Below are 21,673 nucleotides of genomic sequence, written 5' to 3'. Positions count from 1 at the left end.
TTCAATAGAGCAAAAGCAGTAAGAGATAGTGAACAATAGATTCAGCGTCCAAGTAACAGATTTTATCTTTTGTCTTATCAATCTATTGCAACCAGTACTTATAGAGGTGCTCAAGGGCGCCCATGTTATAGTTTCCAAAGGGGGCAAGTATAAGCGACATTTCAAATAGAGTTTTAAATTTTGCGATAACTATTCTAAAAATGCTATTAGGTTTTCAATTTTCCGAAGTACAATTTCCTCTAGGAGGCTAGCGCCCCACCTTGCGCCCCCCGGATGGGCGCCCTTGGATGTGCTACTATAAGTTTGAATATTGTATTCACATAGTCTGTAAGTCTCCCGTAATTCCACGACCTCAATTAAATCTCACTTTTTGTTTCTTTCATAATGCCACATACATAAGTTTTGTCACAAGCGTGGCACAAATGACCACCGAGATTCCGTCTGCTATATTACTTCACAGACTTTGATTTGACATTCGTTTCGCTGTTTAAATTTTAGTTGGGTCACTCCAACTTGATATTATTTTTAAAAAAGTTACAACTGTGCGATTGTAAATCAATATCGAAAAATAGTTATAGAAACATTATTAAAAACGAAACGATAATACGTTTTGAACCAGAAGTGTAATATCAGGTTTTGCTACGGTGTGAAAGCACAAGATGGTTCACTGACATGAGAGATTAACTTTTTTATTTGGTATATTAGAGTACAAGGTATTAAAAAGCATGTATTACTGAACTCTGAGGAAGGGGTAATTGTCCCTTTCACTTTATTCACAATAAATGCTCTTGTGTACAGAGACTTGTTTTAATCAAAATCATTACTTTTAATTTTACATAAGTTATAGAAAAATGTAATAAAATCTGTTCATAAAATTTTCATATTAGTAAGTGATCACAGTCACGTTGCAAATGATTGTAAACAGCTGACTTTGTGCGTTTAGCGTCCAGGCATAAACCGAGTGTGCATATAGCGTAACTAACTGAATTAGCCTGTATTCACACCTGAAGAATAAGGTTTAAAGAATTTAGATTAAAACCAGAAATTTGAATACTTTAGAAATGTCCTCTTTCCCTCTTTAGAAGCGGAAGTTTCAGGAACCCTGAACCACAGTAAGTTATTTCTAATGGCAAGTTTATACAATCCAGTTTTATCTCTCTATTTCCAGGAGTTTAAGATATACTTTTTTTGTTGGTTAATTAGAAAAAAAAATGAAACTTCTTTACGACCACTTAGCATAGGTTTTGATTTAAAACATTATATATATTTACCTCTTCTCTTCTCACCCACAAAAGCGAACTTTTCGAACAATCTGAAACACCTGTTCAATTATTGTTTTGTTAAGGAGTCCATATGCCGAGTTTTATTTTTTATGACTACTTTTCATAGATACTGCAAATATTTATTATTATTATTATTATTATTATTATTATTATTATTATTATTATTATTATTATTATTATTATTATTATTATTATTAAAGATATCAGTAAAAATAGTGAAACGTTAATAGTATTGAGAATGAAGAATTAGGAATTATGTTAGCCTGGCGGTCATACTGCTCTCCCTGACTTCCCTCGGCGATCACACTGCCCGGGGAATGAGAGAGGATGGGAGGAACCGACTTGGAACCATTATGTGAAGTATCGTTCTGGCGTTTGAGTGGTGTGAATGAGGAAATACTAAAGTAAAAACTTCACTTAACACGCTGATCTGAAAAAGACTTTTATACCTTTCCAATCGGTGTCCCTACCAGGAATTGAATTCGGGTCGGTCGCATCCAATGATATTATATTGAGATCACATATTATTCAACACCCTTGGGATGTTGAATTCATACAGATAAATGGAAATACTGTAAGTCTCGAATCTAAGGCCTTTTCGGCGACTCCACACAGGAAACCTATACATCAATTAATTTGTCTTGATGAAATAAACCGATTGATACGAAAAGTGTACACTTCCAATTACTTCGTCGTTAATGCATCGATAATGCATTCAATTGAGGTTTACCAATATTAGCCTAACGCTTCTTCTAACACTAAACTAATCACGAATAACTAAACCGAGTTGTAGCTCAGTGGTAGAGCGTTCTTGTGCATGAGATCCTTGGTTTGATCCCAGCTCGCGCCATGTGCACTTTGTGGTGGACAAACCTAGCCTAGACAGCATAATCGTGGGACGTAAAACTCCAAGATTTCATTTCATTTTCTCCTTCGTTAGCTACACTAATACTTACTTCGCTCTGTTTGGATATGCGCTTCTGACCAGATCGTGGAAGTCTTCGTATACGTAAGATCAAAAGTACATTTAACTTAAAATCCGTTGCGCATTAATACGAAAGCATTACATCAACTGTAATTGAAGTGAGAAAGGGAACGGTAACAATAAATTGGAGGAGAAAACGATTGTTCTGAACTTTGGAAGGAGATATTTTGCGTCCGATATTTACTAGGTAATTTTTGCTTCTTTGGTGACCTCCTACGAGGTTACCATCTCCATTATCGCGATTATTTCAGGACCTGGTATGTATACGCTTTAGAACTCCTGGAGTAATTTTAACCAAACTTGGTACATATATATCACCTTACACAACAAAGAGGACTGTTTGATAAAACACCTCTATCACGCAATAGGGAAGAGTAGGAGAGGGAAATATATAAAAATGACCTGAAACGACCGATATTAGTGAGAAATCCATATTTTCGTGATCCATGAGCTGATTGGTGATATTCCATGTGCCTTATGTCCAAGTTCAGCCCCCAGCAATAATAAGACCTAATAGCATAACAAACAAGACCAAGAAGGATGATAATGGAAAATAATCACAAACGGCCGATATCATTCTCGTATCCGAAGTTTTCGATTTCGCTGAGAAGAACAGTGACACTTCCGAACCTGTTTAAATCCAAATTCAGTCCTGTTTATTACTTCTGAGGGAAGGGGCGGAAAATGGGGGCATGTATAAATAATTGAAAATGACCGATATTAGTTTCGAATCTATACTTTTCGAGGTCTCTAAGTTGATTGATGACAATTTTAGTAGTATTTAAGTTCACGGTTAGCTCTCAGTTTTCGTAAGACATCCCTAGCACTCCTAGGAGGATGGAAGATGGAAATATATCTAAATTACAGAAAACGACCGATATTAGTGTCTAATCCATAGTTTTCGGGGCCGATTAAGTAAATAGTAGGCTGGATCGAAATAAAATTATTTTTTCGAAATTGATTTTGAGATAGGGCTATTTTTGTGTGTTTTTACCTCAATATCAAGTAAAAAATCTTAAATCGATTGGTGACATACTTCAGGTGAGGACTTGGCTCTCATTGCTTTTAAAAAAAATAATTTATAGCTTTTTCACATTTTTTTAAAAAAATATACGTGTGATATTCGTTTAGCGGTAGCAATATATTTTTTTTTTTTTTTGGTTTCTTACTCCCTTAGCACGTAGAAAAAATTCAGTTCGACAGGTCATATCGTTCAGGTAATGACTTAACTCTAAAAATACGTTAAAACGTGTTAAAAGTTGAGAACATTCGATAATATACCACAAACATTCATGTCAATGTTTTCCTCTTGTTTTACGGTAACAATTACCAAAAGAAGGCAGTGAAAGGCTTTTTAAAATTAACAATGTCTGCATCACGCACGAGTAATCACAAATAATCCACTGGTGGTTAGGAAGGGAGTGATGCATTAAAGTTAAAGGTTGAAGTGTACGCAAAGTTTATGCAAATCATAATTCATTTTTTTGTTTATTTCCCATTTGCCGTTTTAATATTTTTTGGCATTAATACTTTTACAGCTCCGCTAATTTCTAAACTTTAGTAACTACATATTTAGAAATAACCCAGAACTCACTACGAAGAGGTGTCTGCAAAGCGAGTTCCACCCGCCCACCCGCGTGCCTTTATCAAGCTGGTAGGTTACTGTCTATTAAGTCTAGTGTCTACTGCTGATTAGCCTTCTAGTCAGACTTTAATGAGAAGTTTGACATGTGCTGCCGTGTTTTAATGTAGCCTGAAAGTACTCATGTCGTGCCTGCAGTCCACACACAGAAGGTGCCACCTCAGTTACTAATTTTATCATTCTCTCCACATTCTGTGTGCGACAGAGAAAAGAATTAATTTCTTCTGATGTCATTACTGCAGTTTTAATATTGTCCTTTTTGACATTCTTTGGGACTTCAAATTCTCGAACAGTTGTAGCGCTATATGTTCGAGTTTTCAAAATTCTTCGCCTCCCCAACCGTCACTTGTGAGCATTGGCGTATTTGGGCGGGGGCTTCCGGGCTTAAGCCCCCCGAAATCTTGCTTATTATAGTAAAGTATATAAAATATCTTGCAGAATTTTCACATTTTCAGGCAAAGCCGCCCCGAAAGTTATCAAAGCCCTTCCCCCGAAACAAAATAGTAAATACGCCACTGCTTGTGGGCTTCGTCGTCACTAATCAAAGCAAGTAGGTGGTTCTCCGGATGATTGAAGTAAGTATATGAACTTAGACGCCACGTCCTAAGTTGATATGGTTGACTGACAGAGCCCGTTCTTCCCAAACATTTGACCTTAGAGGAGAAAAAGGAGAATATTACAACTGCAGCAATGAATGGCATCTGAAGAAATTAAGTATTTTCCCTGTTACACACAGAACGTGGAGAGAATGATAAAATTAGTGACTGAGGCTGCATGTTCTGTGTGTGGACGGCAAACATGACATGAGTTCGTTCTGGCTACATTAAAATCACGCCAGCACATGTCAAACTTCTCACTAAAGTCTGACTAGAAGGCTAATCAGCAGTAGACACTAGAGTTAATAGATAGTGTCCTACCAGCTTGATAAAGGTACGCGGGTGGAACTAGCTTTGCAGCCATCTCTTCGTGGTGAGTTCTGGGTTATTTCTAAATATGTATTAACTACAGTTTAAAAATAAACGAAGAGCTGTAAAAGTATTTCCTTCTTAAAAATTGAATGTCAAAAAACATTAAAACGACAAAAGAAAAACAAACACAAAAATGAATCATGATTTGCAGAAGCTTTGCGTACACTTCAACCTTTAATTTTACTACGCCACTCCCTTGCTCCCGCCAGTGGATTATTTGTGATTTCTCGTGCGTAATGCAGCCATTGTTACTTTTAAAAAGCCTTTCACTGCCTTTTTTTGGTAATTGTTAACGTAAAACAAGAGGAAAACATTGACATGACCTCTGGGTATATTATCGAATTTTCTCAAATGTTAATATATTTTAATGTATTTTATTGTCAAGTCGTAACCTGAACGATATGACGTATCGAACTGAAATTTTTCTACATGCTAAGGGAGCAAGGAAACAAAAAAATGAATATCACATGTTTATTTTTTTTTAAATATGAAAAGCTACGAATCATCCCTTTTTTAAAAAAGCATGAGAGCCAATTCGTCACCTGAAGGACGTCACCAATCGACTTACGATTTTTTTTACGTGACATTGATGTAACAATACACAAAACTAGCTCTATCGCAAAATCAATTTCGAAAAAAGTGTTGTTTTTTTTTCGATCCACACTAGAGTGACACTCCCATTTATGAACGATTTAATCCCCCATTAGCACTCGGTGGAGTGTATTAGTGGCAACGACAGGTATTAGTTTGGAAGCATTAGTTTTTAGCGTCGTTAACTAGTGGCAATCCTGATTTCGGCTAAGTCAAAGTTCCGATCCCCTAAGCCTTCCTAAGGGAGTGGGAACTTAAGACATAAAAGTAAAATAGATCGATATTAGTGTCAAACCATAATTTGCACGGTCACTTTAGATTTTAAAAAATTGCACTTTAGATGTCTCTTGAGTTCAAGTTCAGCCCTCATTAGCAGCCTAGGGGATGAAGTTGTCAGATGATGGAAATTAGTGACGCATCAATAGCCTTCGAGATCCTTAAGTTCATTGGTGTCACTTCAAATGATCTGTCAGTGCAAGTCTAGCCTTCAACAGAAATAAGACTCCTTAACATGGCCAGGAAGAGTGTAACGAGTTAATGTATAAAATTAAAGAAAACTACAGATATTAGCGTAAACCCATTGTCTGGACCTGAATGGTGATATTACAAAAGATAATAAAACAACCGGTATTAGTATCTGATCCATAGATTTCGAGGTTCCTGTGTTAATTGATGACACTTCAGTATTGCTCCTAATGTGGTAGGAAGGGGTTGGCATAACACAGTGCAACAATGAAAAAACTTTTTTTCATAAAATTAGGTGTTCCTTATGTATTTCGACCTCCTGAATTTGAAAAAAGACACTTAAAACATCCTATCACTCAATGTTTTGGCACAAAACGTGTACTTCGTCAATATTGATAACACATATTGAAATATTACATATAGGGACTATATATGGAACTCGAATCATGCTGAAGTACAATATAAGCTTAAAACAACAAAATATTGATATATGCACGTAATGAACAGATGCATATAGAGAATGTACTAGAAAACATGCATTAAGCTCGTTTATTTCATGCTTTCTTAGTGGTTATGGCTGGTCCCTTCTTATTCTTTTATGCGGCATTTCCGGGTGCTCACGGTGAAGCATCCACACGTAGTCGCCCATCATCCGAACATTCCCCAACTGCCCTGGTATCGTCGTTTCATGTCATTAATATCCTGATGGAATCTTTCACCCTGTTCCTCACTTACAGTACCCAGATTTGGAGGGGAAAAAGTCAAGATGCGAATGTAAAAGATGTAACTTTAAATTCATTGAGCATCTCAGCATTTTGAATTTCATCAGCATGTTCTCAGCTATGTCGATATAATCTGGGCTACGATTGTTTGCCACGAAGTTTTGAATCACACACTTAAAGACAGTCCAGGATTCTCGCTCCACGGCATTCATTGAATGAAGGAAACCTTCATTCAGTATTAGTTTGCGAATATCGGACCAGTAAACACACCTTCTTTCAACTTAGCATCTGATAGATTGGGCAACTTGTTACATAGACATTTGAAACAGTTGCTACACTTAGGTAATGCCTTGACACATTGCTTCATTATGCCTAATTTGATGTGCAGAGGTGGCAAGAATATTCTGTCTCTCTCCATTAGAGGGTCATACTTGATATTTTTGTCCCCTGGAATCAATTCCAATCTTTGGGGGCCACTGTTTTCGCTCCCAATGCTTGTCACGAGCCCGACTATACCATTCACAGATGAAACACAGGAACTTGGTATATCCTAATTGTTGTCCTAGAAGCATACCCAACACTTTCAAATCACCACACACCATCCAATTGTGACCTTCATAATGTATGGTAGTAAGCAGCACCTTCATGTTGACATATGTTTGGTTCAGGTGCACAGAATGGCCGACAGGTATTGAGACGTACATATAACCATTGTGCAGCAGAACTGTCTTCCGGCTTCGAAGTTGATAGGCATGCACGCCCGTATCCACGGGGGGTCTATGGGCCGGGCTCCCCTTAAATGTTTGCTGGCCTCTCTAAAATGTTCATGGAAGGCTTGCAAATGAACTATAATACGGTGATAAACTCTAACATGGTCGGATGGGGCCCGTCTAACTTCTACCGCTCCCCCCCCCTACATTTTTGGGCTGGCTATCGGCCTGTAGGTATGACATAAAAATAATGCGAAATGACTGATATTAGTGTGTAATTTGTAGTTTTCGGTGTCACTGAAATGAATAGTGAATTTCCCAATGTCGTTTAAGTCCAAATTCAACTCCAATGTTATAGGTTGGGGGAGAGGTGAAAAATAAAATGTCAAAATCGACTGATATTATTTCTAGTATGTAATTCATAATTTTAGGAGTCGGGGAAACGTGTCACATGTTTGAAATAACTTTTGGAACATAGATAGTGCCCACTTCATGGTGGGTTCTTTAATTATACCAGTTTGATTAAAAGTGTATTCTGTGGGGGTAGGATTTTTCAATATTTATAGCCAAAGTAGGGTATCTTCTATATTTTTATCATTAGCTTTCATTGAAAAAAAAATTCTGGGAAAGGGGATCCAAATATTTCCCTTAAACCTATTCGCCCCTAATGAGAACGGATATTTCAAATTTCACACTAACAACGTAAGTATCAACTAGACTGTATTTTTGTCTGTATTTTTAAAATATAGTAAGTAGAGTAAGACAGTAAGTAATGTAGTAAGTATAGATTGCTTACTTTTTCAAAAGACAAAAATGTGTCTGCAGGAATGAAAACATAGAAATTAGGTATATAATAATCATATATCATAACATACTGTATATCATAATTACATATATGTTGTAGATATATCGTAACATATGGTCGCTACAACATTATTGTGTGACATAACATTGATTTAAAGTTACTTACGTTATTTCTACAATTAACGCTGTGTGGTGTCTAATAACATGTTCATTGTTCTGATTACTAGGTGTGCTTTATATACATACATTTTAAACTGTTAAAAATAAATATTTAGCATTACTTGATATGCTATTAGTATCTTATGTCTTTAGTTCGAGTTAGGCTGTTAGGTATCACAAACGGAGATTTTGATGTTGAAACTTACATTTTCTACCTGATTCTTTTCAGAATAATATCAATAATTCACTTGAAAGTCTCTGAACTTGTACAAATTTAAAGTGGTAGATATTGATAAGAATACTATCTACAGAATGTTTCTCTTTCGCGAAACAGTGCATTAATTTATAGGGAATAACTCGATATGCATATCATTAGGGAGGTTCCAAAAGATTAACATCTGCTGTAAAATTTTTACCCGCCGTTTGGCTAGTTGGACATTTATCACAGAGCGGTAATTCCCGAATAAACCGAATCTTTCATCACCCTTTAGTAGAGACCTGCACGGGCCGAATTTTTAGTCCCGAGCCCAATCCAGCCCGAATGTACCTAGGCACGGCCTGGGCCCGATAAATTTTAAAAGTTTCATTTTGTAACATTTTTCACGCGCACACTTCTTCAACGTTTGCCTTTATTCTAATTATCGTTTACCGAAAGTCAATAATTTTAAAAGAATTGCAATTAATCGGCCCAAGCCCGGCCCGGCCCACATAAATAACAGAGTTGGCCCGCCCAATCCCGGCCGGGAAGGGTTTCGGGCCGAGCCCGGCCTGTGCAAGTCTCTACTCTTTAGACCATGAAGACAAGTAAAAGCCCTTTGACACAATTCCTTTGTTTTTTTCCTTCACTACAATTCAATACTTCAAGTCAATATTACGTTCCACGACATTTTTTTCCCTCTAGTTTGACTACTCTGCACGGAAATAACTTACCATTCTATTGCATCTTTCAAAAATAGATTTTCTTCGTTTTTCGTTTTTATTATATTAAATATTTTCATTATTACCGCTTCTTGTACCTCCTTAATGTCACTAAAACAGGCTTCTTTAAACCAGTCGATGTTGAATAGGGAACAGAACAATGAAGTCGAGGTTCAGTACTATGACCAATGTAATAAAATCTCGTATTGCACATTCACTCGAGCATATATTACACAAAGACCTCTCTAACATTGTTACTGAGACACACAGCCAATACAGCCAGGCCTCTCTCTTTGTATCCTATTTTGCTTACGCTTGACTGGCTGTCTTCTGTTCAGTAAAGGGCTTTGCTGTTACAGCTGGAAATAGTTTTAGGTGTTGGAACTTTTTTATCATTATAGCTTTTATGCCGACAGGTGGTATCCATACAACGATGGAGGTAGGCAGGCCCGTGAATGATCAAGCCCTCTCAGGCATGTATGGAACTTCCGGATTATGTGGGACTCTGCGGACCTGTGGTCAAACCGTTGGATTCGGTAGCTGGTGTTTGTGCTGGCGAGAGGTAAGCTTTCCTTATAACGCTCGAGCGCCATGTCTGCAGAGCATGGAAGCGGAACCTGACTTTTTAGCAGAGCTGACTCGACCAGTATTGAAGTGGTAGGTACTAAGGATTTTGGTCTAGCAGCGTAGTAGGCGTATCTCACTCCCTGGGTATGAGCATGGGCTCGCATTGCTGATGCAAATCAAAGCGGGAGGGACAGACCTTGAAGATGCACTTTGTTCACGAGAGACAGTCAACTACGGAGAAAACATAAGCTGGATGATATCCGGTGCCAGCCAAATCTAAAATAGGACGACCGGCCGACATATGGAATACGTGATGGTAGACCACTCAATCTCTTATGTTTATTTTATATTCTATGCCCTCCACACGAGTACGTTCTATCACTTCATTTTTACACGAAACTTAACGCCTTTGAACTGTTTTCTTTCGCTTTCGTAATTCAGGCAGCATTTGTTATTTGCATACATAATAACAGGATAATTACGCCCTGATTCGCACGCGTATGACTGTCAGCTGTTAGTAATAGTAGTAATTGTAATAGCTGTTGCTCTGCTTTCGGAACAACACTTCGACATTCTCAATAGAAAGAACGATCGTCCTAAACCTAGTTATTTTCAAAAATTAACATGACTTGTTAGAACCTGTGTTGCCGTAGAAAGGGAATGGACTTCTGTCGCGTCAATATAGAATTGTGCAGCTACTCTAATTGAACCATTACAGGGATCTCAGTTTGTGATTTAAAAAAAAATAGACTTAGGAAGTTTGTAAAATTACCGATTAAAAAAATGCGGATCTTAAAAGTTTGGTTGAACAGATTTCTTCGCAATATCTTCTTGAAAGTTTCATACTTTGTAAAAAAAAAAAAAAAAAAATAGTTTTCTGGTTATTGACATTTACGCATAACCATATTTTTAAAGTAATACCGAATTTACGTATAATACAATTCAGTTTGGGAAAGCAACGGGCACTTGAAAAAAATTTAGCAAAACAAAGCCGTTAAAATTCCAGTTGAAGAGTAAGGGGAAAAAAGAAGGAATGTCACAAAACTGCATTTTCGAGAAAACTGCGATTTAATATTGAAAACCGCATAAGAAGAATAGGGTTAGTTACATCTTTTGCCCCTTTTTACATGGACATTTTTACATCTACGTATGCATGGCATATACAATCAAATAGTACCAAGAGTCACCAACAGATAGGACAAAGCACCCGATAAAGCACACACATGGACATTCCTTGTTTTTTCCCCTTACCCTTCAGTTGATTTTATAGAAAATAAAACAATCGTACTTAAAGAAAATAAAACAATTCTACTTCATTTAAATCAATGAAAAAATATGGTGGAAGTGCTCAATACCCTTAATAATATCATTTAACATTTTGCTAATACAGGCAACGATATGTTCCCATAATTGTAACAAAAGTTAATAATATAATGTTTGCTTTGGCCAGATTTTATATGTATACCATAATTATATATATATAAATATTCCAAAACTGCCGCTGCTTTTATGTTGAACATTCCAGTTCATGTTGAACATTTATAAATTAGGAATTGACGCTATTTAGTGTTAAAAATACAAATTTCTTCCAAAATCTAGTCATAGTTTGCATTAGACAAGAAAAAAATATTTATTTAAAAAAGGAATGAACATATTAGTTCTCACTTTATTAACTTACAGACCACGTTTAATTTCCACGAATCTTCAACAGCCGACTCTCTTATTCGTGGGTTCTCAGCTCTACAAGTCAGATGCCTGTCGCCATCTTCTGGTGTTGGGATGAACATGAGAGTGCTGATGGTGACAGTCTCATTTCCGCTTTCCTGAAACAGACAAGAGATGGTTTCTCAGTTGGACCTGTCACTCTACTAGGGTCTCTATGTCTCCCCTTGGCCAGCCCCTTTGTTGTCGTCATTTCATGCTGTACTTCATACACTATCCCACGCCCTTACGCTTACTGCACCTTTTCATATAGTTTTTTTTTTCTTCATATTTTGTTAGCTGGAGACATGTAGTGTAGAAAAGAAGATATGCTTTCGGGAAAGAAAAGCCCACAGAGTGAAAAAGGGAAAGAATACATAAAGGAAGATAGAACTTTTTAACCAAACTTTTTTTTTTTTTTTTTTGCTCTTAACTTCTAAAGAGGAAACTACGAAAGAATTTTACGAAAAAAAAATAAAGAAAAAAGATAAGGGAAATACTTATACTTCATTTCGACATTATATAGAAAGATAAGTACAATAAGGGTATTACTCGAGCAGACGGTTGTACGAAATTTTCAAGTTACACATCTCTTACATTTTCAAGTTAGGTTAGTGCTTTGTGTATTTCTTTTAGCAGAGCATGCACTAAATGAGCTCGATAGCTACTTGCAGATTGACTTCACGAGGGCTGAGAAAATACAGTGTGGACATATGGCGTAAAAACTACAGTACGTAACATACGAGGCAACTTGTGCTAGGTGTCCACTATAAAGCACAAATGCTATCTAACCGATTCAGAGCAGAAGAGCAGCAGGGAGGCCCGAGCGGTAGTGACGAATGCGTCTGTTGGGAGTAAGCACGTCAGCGTCGGGGAGTATACGCATAAACGAGAGTAGTGGAAGTACCCACTTGCACATACAATACTTTCACTATCACTCAAAATTCATTTCAATATGCTGTGCACTGACATTTATATTCACACGCTCATTCCTTTACAAAAATGTTTCACACCGTATTTTACCTATAAATTGTATATTTGGTAGAACCATCTGCTCGAGTGAATCACAATACTCAAAGTTTAAGAACATCGCAAACAGATGGGAGTACTTTTGCTAATATTTTGTTCACGTAAGTTCGTAGGCGAACAAAAATATTTGCGTGAATATCATTTGGGGATAGTGTTAATTATACTGCATATAGTATTGCCTATAGCTAAAAATAAAAACTAATATCAATTCAATGCTAGTTACTTAAGTATTTATTATACTTATTAATGAATGCAAGATAATGTACAGCAATGTATCTTCTCTTATTTCATTGTATCGCCTAAGAACCCGTTATATTACGCATGATATAGCTGTCTCATCATATCATCGCCGAACTGTTAAATTAGACCCCTAGTATCACTCGTTATGGTTATTTTCCACTGAACCATCTTTCAATGTACAAAAGAGAAAGCAATTCAGTTTACCATAATCGCAAGCGTCGAATATTTCATGGTCATCCGTATACGGTTGGATTTGATTTCGTCCAAAGATATTTCGTCCAGACATTTAATCCAAACACATTTGGTCCAAAGGACATTCCGTCCAAAAGACAATTGGTCCAAGGGACATTTCGTCCACCAGGGATGTTTAGTTCAAAGCACATTTCGTCCAAATCACATTTGGTCCGGTAATGCTTGGGGGTCCGGGGTTTGTTTCTATTAGAAGAGTAAAAGTAATGCATATAACATTATGACTCAGTAGTTTCTTATGTCTAAAGCAAATTTGAAATAAAGATTTATTCCGCAATTTTCATTTCGATAGAACAAATATATGCTGAGATATTCAGGAAAACGTAAACGCCTGAAAACAAAATGGCCACCTTTCTTTGCATGCATTAATAATTTTACAAAAATACAGTTTTAGCTTCGCAGAAATACAGTTGTAGCTTCGTTGGTAAAGGAATTCAACTCCTCCCGAAATTATAAACAACCCTTTGAAGAGCAAGCTCCCTCTTCATTTGAGGACAGCATTGTCTCTGCATGGTCATTTGAATCTTCCATTTGGTTTGAGACTTTGCAATGGATATTTTAACTGTACTGTACTGTACTGAGAAAATTAATATGAAAGCCAAAATATATACTGTATTTGCATGAGGAGTAACACTGAAATAAAAATACAAAACAAGTTAACAATTCTGGTTTGTAATACAACTCACTAATTATGTAGAAACGTCTGCCGAAGTTACACACTATCAATAGTCTACGAATAGAAACCAGACTTGTGGTTAACCTGAAAAGATACGTATATTCTACACGAAATGTTCCAACTTTCATCTTATATTTGTCAATCACTTTTCACAATGTTGCAGCCAAGAATGTGACTGTTTAAGAGTATTGTCTTTGGATACTAAGAATATATTTCACATATGTGTATTTTTCTATTCTCAGTATTTCTTCAAAGAAACTTGACACATTATTTTTCACTTTTCTAACATAAGGGTTTGAATACCTAATATTTAACTTACTCAAATTTAAACTCCATTAATTTTAGTTACCTGTTCTTATTTTTAAATTATTTCATTCACAACATTAAAATTTTAGATGTCATGTTAGCAGTTATTGCAGCAACATACTTCACACTCGAACCATTCCCTCATTCCTGTTGTTCGGCCATTTTGTTTTCAGGGGTTTACGTTTTTCCCAGAATATATTTGTTCTATCGAAATGAAAGACAAATGACTATTCAAATTTCGGAATGAATCACTAGAGGAAAATTTTGAAGCGGTGGGGAAACTGCAGTAATCGAAAATAAAGAGAGAACTTAAGAAAACTAAAAACCAAGACATTAATAAAATAGTGTAGGAATGGTTTGATAGCGTCAGACCCAAAACTCACAGCATATGGGGCCCTATATTATAGAAATACGCTAAAACGGTAGCTAAAAGTGAGTAAAACTGAATTCAAAGCATCTAATAGATGGTTAGAAAGTTTCCCCAAAAGACAGTAGATGGATTTTAACGAATTTTGTATTGAATCGTGTAATGTAAATAGTGAAACATTTGATGAATTGCTTGTTAAATTAATCGAAGGACATGAAATTGAATTGTACTTCTTTCAGGAAATGTTTACGTCCACTAAGCGGAAACCTGACTTGAACGGAAATTTTTGCGAGTCCTGTTCAATTCCGCTAAAGACAGGTTTCACTGTATATACTAAGCCTGTTTACCATCTACATACATAACGTTACTCTTTCAAACTTTACTGTGACCAAAGAGAAGGCGGCACCTTCTGCGGCCTGCCCTTTTTCTAACGGGTATGAGACACAGTAGTGTAAGAAAAAGATAATGTGTACGTTAAAAGCCTTCAACGTTATTATTTAATTTTAATAACTGCATGCTAAAACTATTTTGTTTATTTCACAGCAAACCAAAACAACATTATACATAATCAAATACGGTGAAGTTCTTTCCCCTAGTCGCAGCCTTAACTTAGATTTTAGGGGAATTGTAATTCTGGCAACACTGTAATTTCTATGGATGGCAACAGTGAAAATTCTTCAGGTTCATATTTTCAGTTGTAGAATAGCATTATCTACGATTGTGGTAAGTTGCATTTTATCATCTCCTTTCACTTATGAGTAAATAAGCAAAAGAAAAATGGAAAATTTTCTATTATTTTTAGTAAGAAAGTCTCTTAAGGCATTGAATTCAGTTCACTGTTTGTCAAACAACCTAACTGTAGTAATTATATCTCTAACGTTAGTACTTGTAGAAGGATGTGAGATTATTATTACTTGTCACGCTTGATAGCGATTGGTCTTCAATCAAAATAATCATTAAATTTCTACTTTTTAATAACAAACATTACAAATCTCCATGCATGATGTTATCAAAATCACAGGCGCTTTATATATAGGTGCTCACCCAACCATTTCTATTATTGAGCCTAATGTATATATCTACATTAAAGTTCACACCACATTCTATTTACTTAATAGAGATCACAATAACAATTGCGAGAATACAAAGAACCGGAAACGAAGAACGTCTTTGTCAGCATCGACAATGGCAGATATATATAAATGTCGAACTTAGATCAGCGCCTGCAATAAACTAAATAACGAAGCGTCACCGAGATGATGTTAGAAAACATTCATGAATTCACGAGCAGAAGAACTGAAATGCCGTATCCTCTATTGGACAATGATATCCCTCTATTTACGGACCTAAATAAGACTAGCATTTTTGCAAAACATATTACCAATAGTCTTTACGCCTCCAATACCTTATAATCCTCATGACGTTTCTTCCATTCCACTTCTATAATCATCGCTCTCAACACGTAATTGATCTGGACTATCCTCTTACAGGACCAATCACTACTCATCAACTTCAACATACACCTAATGAGAAATGCAATGCTGTACCAGACACCGATCATATTTCCTACCAGCTTATAAAAGAAGCTCTTTGCTTACGTTACTTGTTGCACTATACAACTTTACTCCCATCACCGAGAGTTATCCTATGAAATGGAAAGTACCGAAAATCTGCATCTTCCTTAAAAATCATAAACCAGCAAACTCTGTGATTTCGTATCGCCCAATACAGCTAACAACAAGTGGCGCAAATCTGTCTTCAATATTGGGGGGACGGGTAAGACCGTTGCCATATTATATTTTTTTTCTAAACAATGTTCAAAATATTTATGAAGTTGAAAAACAATGCTGTGGAGTATCAGAGTTTTCAACATTGGGAGGCGGGCAGACTTGAGGCTTATTCTGGGGGGACATCAATTTAATTGCACTTTCCTTTGTGACAATTGGACACAAATTATCATATTTCTCCCCGAAAAAACATTTCAAATTAGATTATTGGGGGGACAGTCCCCCCTCAGTTCCAAGATTGGAGGAGACATGCCCATTCATCCCCCCGGGATTTGGGCCAGTGCTAACAACAGTCTTCAGTAAGCTCCTTCAGAAACTCCTTGCCCATTGAGTACGTTCACATATCCAAGAGCAAAAATTATTGCAAGAAGTAGGTTATCAAACCAGCCTTTACCATTAACTATCAGCTACTTCGACTCTCTACTAATCCCCCCAAAAATATAACAAAGGCTTGCCCTGTTGCCTTGTATTAATGGATCTCGAAAAGCTTTCGATAAAGTATGTCAGTATGGGCTTATTTGAAATGTTGCAGAAGCTAAACCCAGTAGGGGATCGAGAAGGTAAAAATGGGGGGCAGCCAGAACCCAGGCTATGGTAACTATGTCATGAGTTTACTATAAACTTTCAAAAATATATAAATAATAGCTTAAATTATTTTCGTCACTCAAAAACTGGGGGGCTACGCTTCCCGGCCTTGGCCTAGATCCGCCACTGGCTAAACTTGGCAATCTTCTACCCACATTTTATATGTTATTTTTTAGCTAATCGCAAGATGTTCTTTATCACACAATATTTTCCATATTGTGGTGTTCCACAGAGTTTTGCTCTTAGTACACTCTTATATGCGTAATGTAGTCTCTGGTATTTCTAAATACAAGAACAACGTTTTCCTATTTCAATACGCCGATAGTATGGCATTTTAAACTCTTGGTTAAGATTATTACCAGATCAACACAACGTTGCAATCCGCTGTTAGTGAATTTATATAATGGTGCACTGTCACTAGCGACAAAATTATTCTATTTACTCCCGAAACACCACTCTAAGTTCATCGCAATACACAAAAGCTCAAACTCATTTTTGTAGATAGTTCTCTTGAACCAACACATATAGCAACATAAATAGGAGTTGTTTTTGACTCTAAAGTAAATTGGAAGATAAAAAAAAAAAAGTGATATTGGAATAACAGGAACAACAAAAGTTGTTGTAATTGATGTGATAGTAACTCTGTCTATAATATGATGAAAAGTAACAAAAGAACAAAAGTAGTAGTAATTCAAGTACTCTGTTTATAATAAAATGAAAGGTGATCAGATACAAACACAAAAGTACTCTGTCTATAATACAATAAAAGGTGACCAGAAACAAAGAAACACAAAGTACTCTGTCTATAGTAAAATGTAAGGTGACCAAATACAAAGAAACACAGAAGTACTCTGTCTATAATAAAATGAAAGGTGATCAGATACAAAGAAACATAGAAGTTCTCTGTCTATAATAAAATAAAGGGTGATCAGATACAAAGAAACACACAAATATTCTGTCTATAATAAAATGAAAGGTGATGCAAAGATACACAAAAGTAGCAAAAATTGAAATAAAAGGTAATTTGTCTATATTATAAGCTAGACAGTATAGGAAATACGAAAGACAGATGTAGTAGTAACAAGTGATGAAAAGACTCTCTAACTGAAGTTCAAATGAAGGAAATAGAATTCGAAGATTAGGAGCCTAAATATTATTAATGAAAATAGTAAAACGTATGAGATAGAAGGTGTGCTCGAAAGATACGACGAATAATTTTATTAAAAACGAAGTAATAAGCATACAATTAATTTGATTTAATCTCCTTCAAAGTATTGTCGTTGGCGCTTTCGAATGCACTTGAGCCAACGTTGAATCCATAACTAGAAGCATTTATGGAAGGCTTCTTTTGGAAGGACTTTCCACTGCTCTCTCTGGCCCTCTCAATGTAAGGAATAGCGTCAAAACGTTTTCCTTTATGCACGATTTTAATTTTGAGGAAGATCCAGAAATCGAATGGTGCAGCCCAAAACTCGAATATCAAAAGCAAGGTGTAGAGAAAGCCATTTGCCTATTTAATCGGCGGCTAAAATGCTTTTCACGGCCCCGTACGAGATGTTGAGTTCTTCGAAAAGCTCTAGAACAATCATTCGCCCGTTTGAACAAATCATCGGTGCCAATTTTTGCACGTTTTCATCTGTTTTTGACGTGGAAGGACATCTCGATAGTTGCTCATTTTCAACCGATTTCTTGCCACTTTTCTATCACTCGTGCCACTTGTAAACAGTCTTAAATGCCACCGCTTCATAGCCATACACTAATTTTGACATTTCGTGAGCTTCTTTGTGTTAAACCTGTACTAGTAACTGTTTACAACCTGTATAAGACTTTACTTTCATACTTTTATTACGACACTAATTATACATATTAATCCCACATAACATAATCTTTGACCAATACTTTACTCAGTACTCTTTTTTATATAAGTAACCTCCTTACAACTGAATCATCTACAAACCTCTACGACAAGATCCTTGTTTCTTAAAAATCACAAACCAAACATTCACCTAACAACGACTTTTTCTTTTTCTTTTACAACTAGTCTCTTATTATTCTTTAAACACTTTTATCCCGAGCTACTCCCAACAATCCTCCCGGGTATCCTTAAAAACAAACAGTACTTATACATTTTTTACTTTAACTTTATTCGACCTTTGTCCCTTTCTTCGACCTTGGCCTTGTATTTACTCTTTTTAGCCTCTGTTCTATCTGATTAACTTTATCCCACCATGCTTGAACCATTTTCTGCCAACATCCTAATTCATTAAGAACAAATTGAAAAACCTCTTCTCTCAAGTTTAAAATCTGTCTTTCCACAATCCTAATCTCTTGATTCTTTAATGACTTGACTTTTTTATATTTTTTCTGATACGCTTCTCCCTGTCTTCTGTCCTTGCACTGTTCTTCTTCTAAGCTATCGGAACCAAGAAGGACCTCTTCTTCCGAATCTATTAGTGAGTTGTATCTACTAGTACTTGCTTGTAACCTATCTACTTTATATTTCATCTTATCTTTGTATTTAGGCAATCTCCTTTTCCTTTCAGGCGTATCTTTACATTTAACTGCCTTATCCTTACTGTGATTACTCAATAGATCTGTTTCTCGGTTAGGTTTCCTTTTGTATACATCATTGAAATTATCCAATCTCTCCATTGATGGCCTTTCCTGTGGAACATCAACTGAAGATTGATAATGTAGTGTTTCTAATGTTAAAACTTGATATAAATCTTGTACATTATCTTGATCTAATATTCTAGGTGTTTTCTCATCATACAGATTCTGTTTCTCAATCTCTGGTACTTTATCGGTATCATATTCCTTTAAATGAAGTTCATTAATTTCACCCTCCAAAGTCTGTACCACACACGCAGTCGCAAAATGATGAAGACCGGTGCACTTAAAACATCTCTTTCCGTAAGCTGGACACCCTCCTTTAGAATGAGAGCGTAAACAACTCTTGCAATAATTCCTTCTACCATCATTTTTGCTAGCTGAGTCCGAAGACGAAGAATAAGTAGAAGTACGTCTGGGACTTTCAGGTAAACTACTACTATTTGTTGTACGTCCCAATCTTCCTTGGAATTTCTTTGAACTCTTAGACCAGCGTGATTGCACTAGATTAACTTGATGTTGTGCTTGATCAGATACACTATTAAACAAGGCCATTTGTTCTTCTGTTCTTTCCACAGCCGTAGCAATATCAATAGCCTGTTGAAATGTTAGTGTGCTTGATGTTAATATCTGCCGTCTGGCAATGTTGCTTTTCATACCAAAAACAAATTGATCCCTTAAAGAATGATCTAAACAGGAGTTAAAATCACAGTAACTTGCTTGCTTCTTTAAAGCCATCACAAATTGTGCTACAGTTTGATATTCTTGTTGTCTGATGTTATGAAATTTAAAACGTTCTGCTATCTGATTGGTTTTCACTCCGTAATGCTGAAGCATCAGTTCTTTTAAATCCGCATACGTTTTTTGTGCCGGTTTTAAAGGAGCACATAAATTTCTTAATTCTTCATAAGCTTGTAAACCTATAACAGCAAGAAAAGTGGAAAGTTTTCTGTCTTCTGGTAGAGCTGAAGAAAGTGCCACCTGCTCAAATCTTTCGATATAAACTTGAATTCTGCCAGTCTCAATATCAAACGGTTCAAAATTGTTAAAAGAAGCCATTTTTATCAATCAAATGCCAAGTGTAATCCTACCGACTGCGCCAATTGTTAAACCTGTACTAGTAACTGTTTACAACCTGTATAAGACTTTACTTTCATACTTTTATTACGACACTAATTATACATATTAATCCCACATAACATAATCTTTGACCAATACTTTACTCAGTACTCTTTTTTATATAAGTAACCTCCTTACAACTGAATCATCTACAAACCTCTACGACAAGATCCTTGTTTCTTAAAAATCACAAACCAAACATTCACCTAACAACGACTTTTTCTTTTTCTTTTACAACTAGTCTCTTATTATTCTTTAAACACTTTTATCCCGAGCTACTCCCAACACTTTGGCACTTCTTTGCATCTTAGAACAAAATTTAATGTCGGTGCTCGATAGACACTCTTAACATGTCCTCACTTTTCTGCCTCTGGAAACCAACTAACACGTTACAACTAGTTCAAACTCGACACTGACTCTACCGAAGGTTTAGGCTACTGAACTTACTGGTTGAAATGGATACAGCCTCAATAGATGACACTGCGAAACTACATTTACCGTTCTTTTTGATTACATCTTGTATTTGACTCTATGAAGATTAAACAAGAAGCACGAGGAGACGAGCTAGCACTTATTTTTGCCCTTTTGGAGTCACGTAACTACATCAATGATTTTAGCTATTTGTTTTAAATTGTTATTTTCCTACATAATTGCACGGTACAGTTGGAACTAGCAAAATATAGTATAATAGCTCTATTTCTCAATAATATATACATTTGACATAACGACATCTTCATCTTAGGTGAGTTTAATAGTATGTCATTTATATGTCATTAAGGTTACTTTAAATTAAAAGAAACTAGACACATAGAACACTGCCTATTTGATAAGAAAGTAGACCTATATGGACTTGAGCTTTTGAAATATGTTTACGTCTAGTGCGTATGCAAGCCTAATGTAGATCCAATTCCGTATTTAATTGTATTAGACTAACACTCACAAAATGTTAAGCACTTCAATATTCTCGTATGTCAAGCAGTTCGTTTACGTGGTAGTTCTTTTATTATAATATATATATATATATATATATATATATATATATATATATATATACTCTTATATAAAATTTATATTTTGCATATTTGTATCAAACTCTTGCCTTTAATATGTGAGTTTTCGCTTATTTGCTTTGCCTCACTATCATGATCCGCTTTGCCTGACCATTGAGGCAAAGCGAGAAATTCCAATGG

General features: G+C 35.9%; 1 protein-coding gene across 2 annotated transcripts in view; it reads right to left on the bottom strand.

Moving 5' to 3' along the window:
* LOC145664063 (kin of IRRE-like protein 3) overlaps positions 1-21,673 on the bottom strand; it is a 522,782-nt gene that overhangs the window by 227,662 nt on the left and 273,447 nt on the right. For both annotated transcript variants that reach the window (XM_081730403.1, XM_081730404.1), the window contains exon 6: positions 11,493-11,637. In XM_081730403.1, coding sequence (XP_081586529.1) covers positions 11,493-11,637 — 145 coding nt within the window. The remainder of the gene's footprint in view (positions 1-11,492; positions 11,638-21,673) is intronic.

The sequence above is a fragment of the Thermobia domestica genome, chromosome 11 (assembly GCF_964235325.1).
Source record: "Thermobia domestica chromosome 11, izTheDome1.hap1.1, whole genome shotgun sequence".
Lineage (NCBI taxonomy): Eukaryota > Metazoa > Arthropoda > Insecta > Zygentoma > Lepismatidae > Thermobia > Thermobia domestica.
Note: the sequence above shows the minus strand (reverse complement) of the source record. Positions and strands in the feature narration are given on the sequence as shown.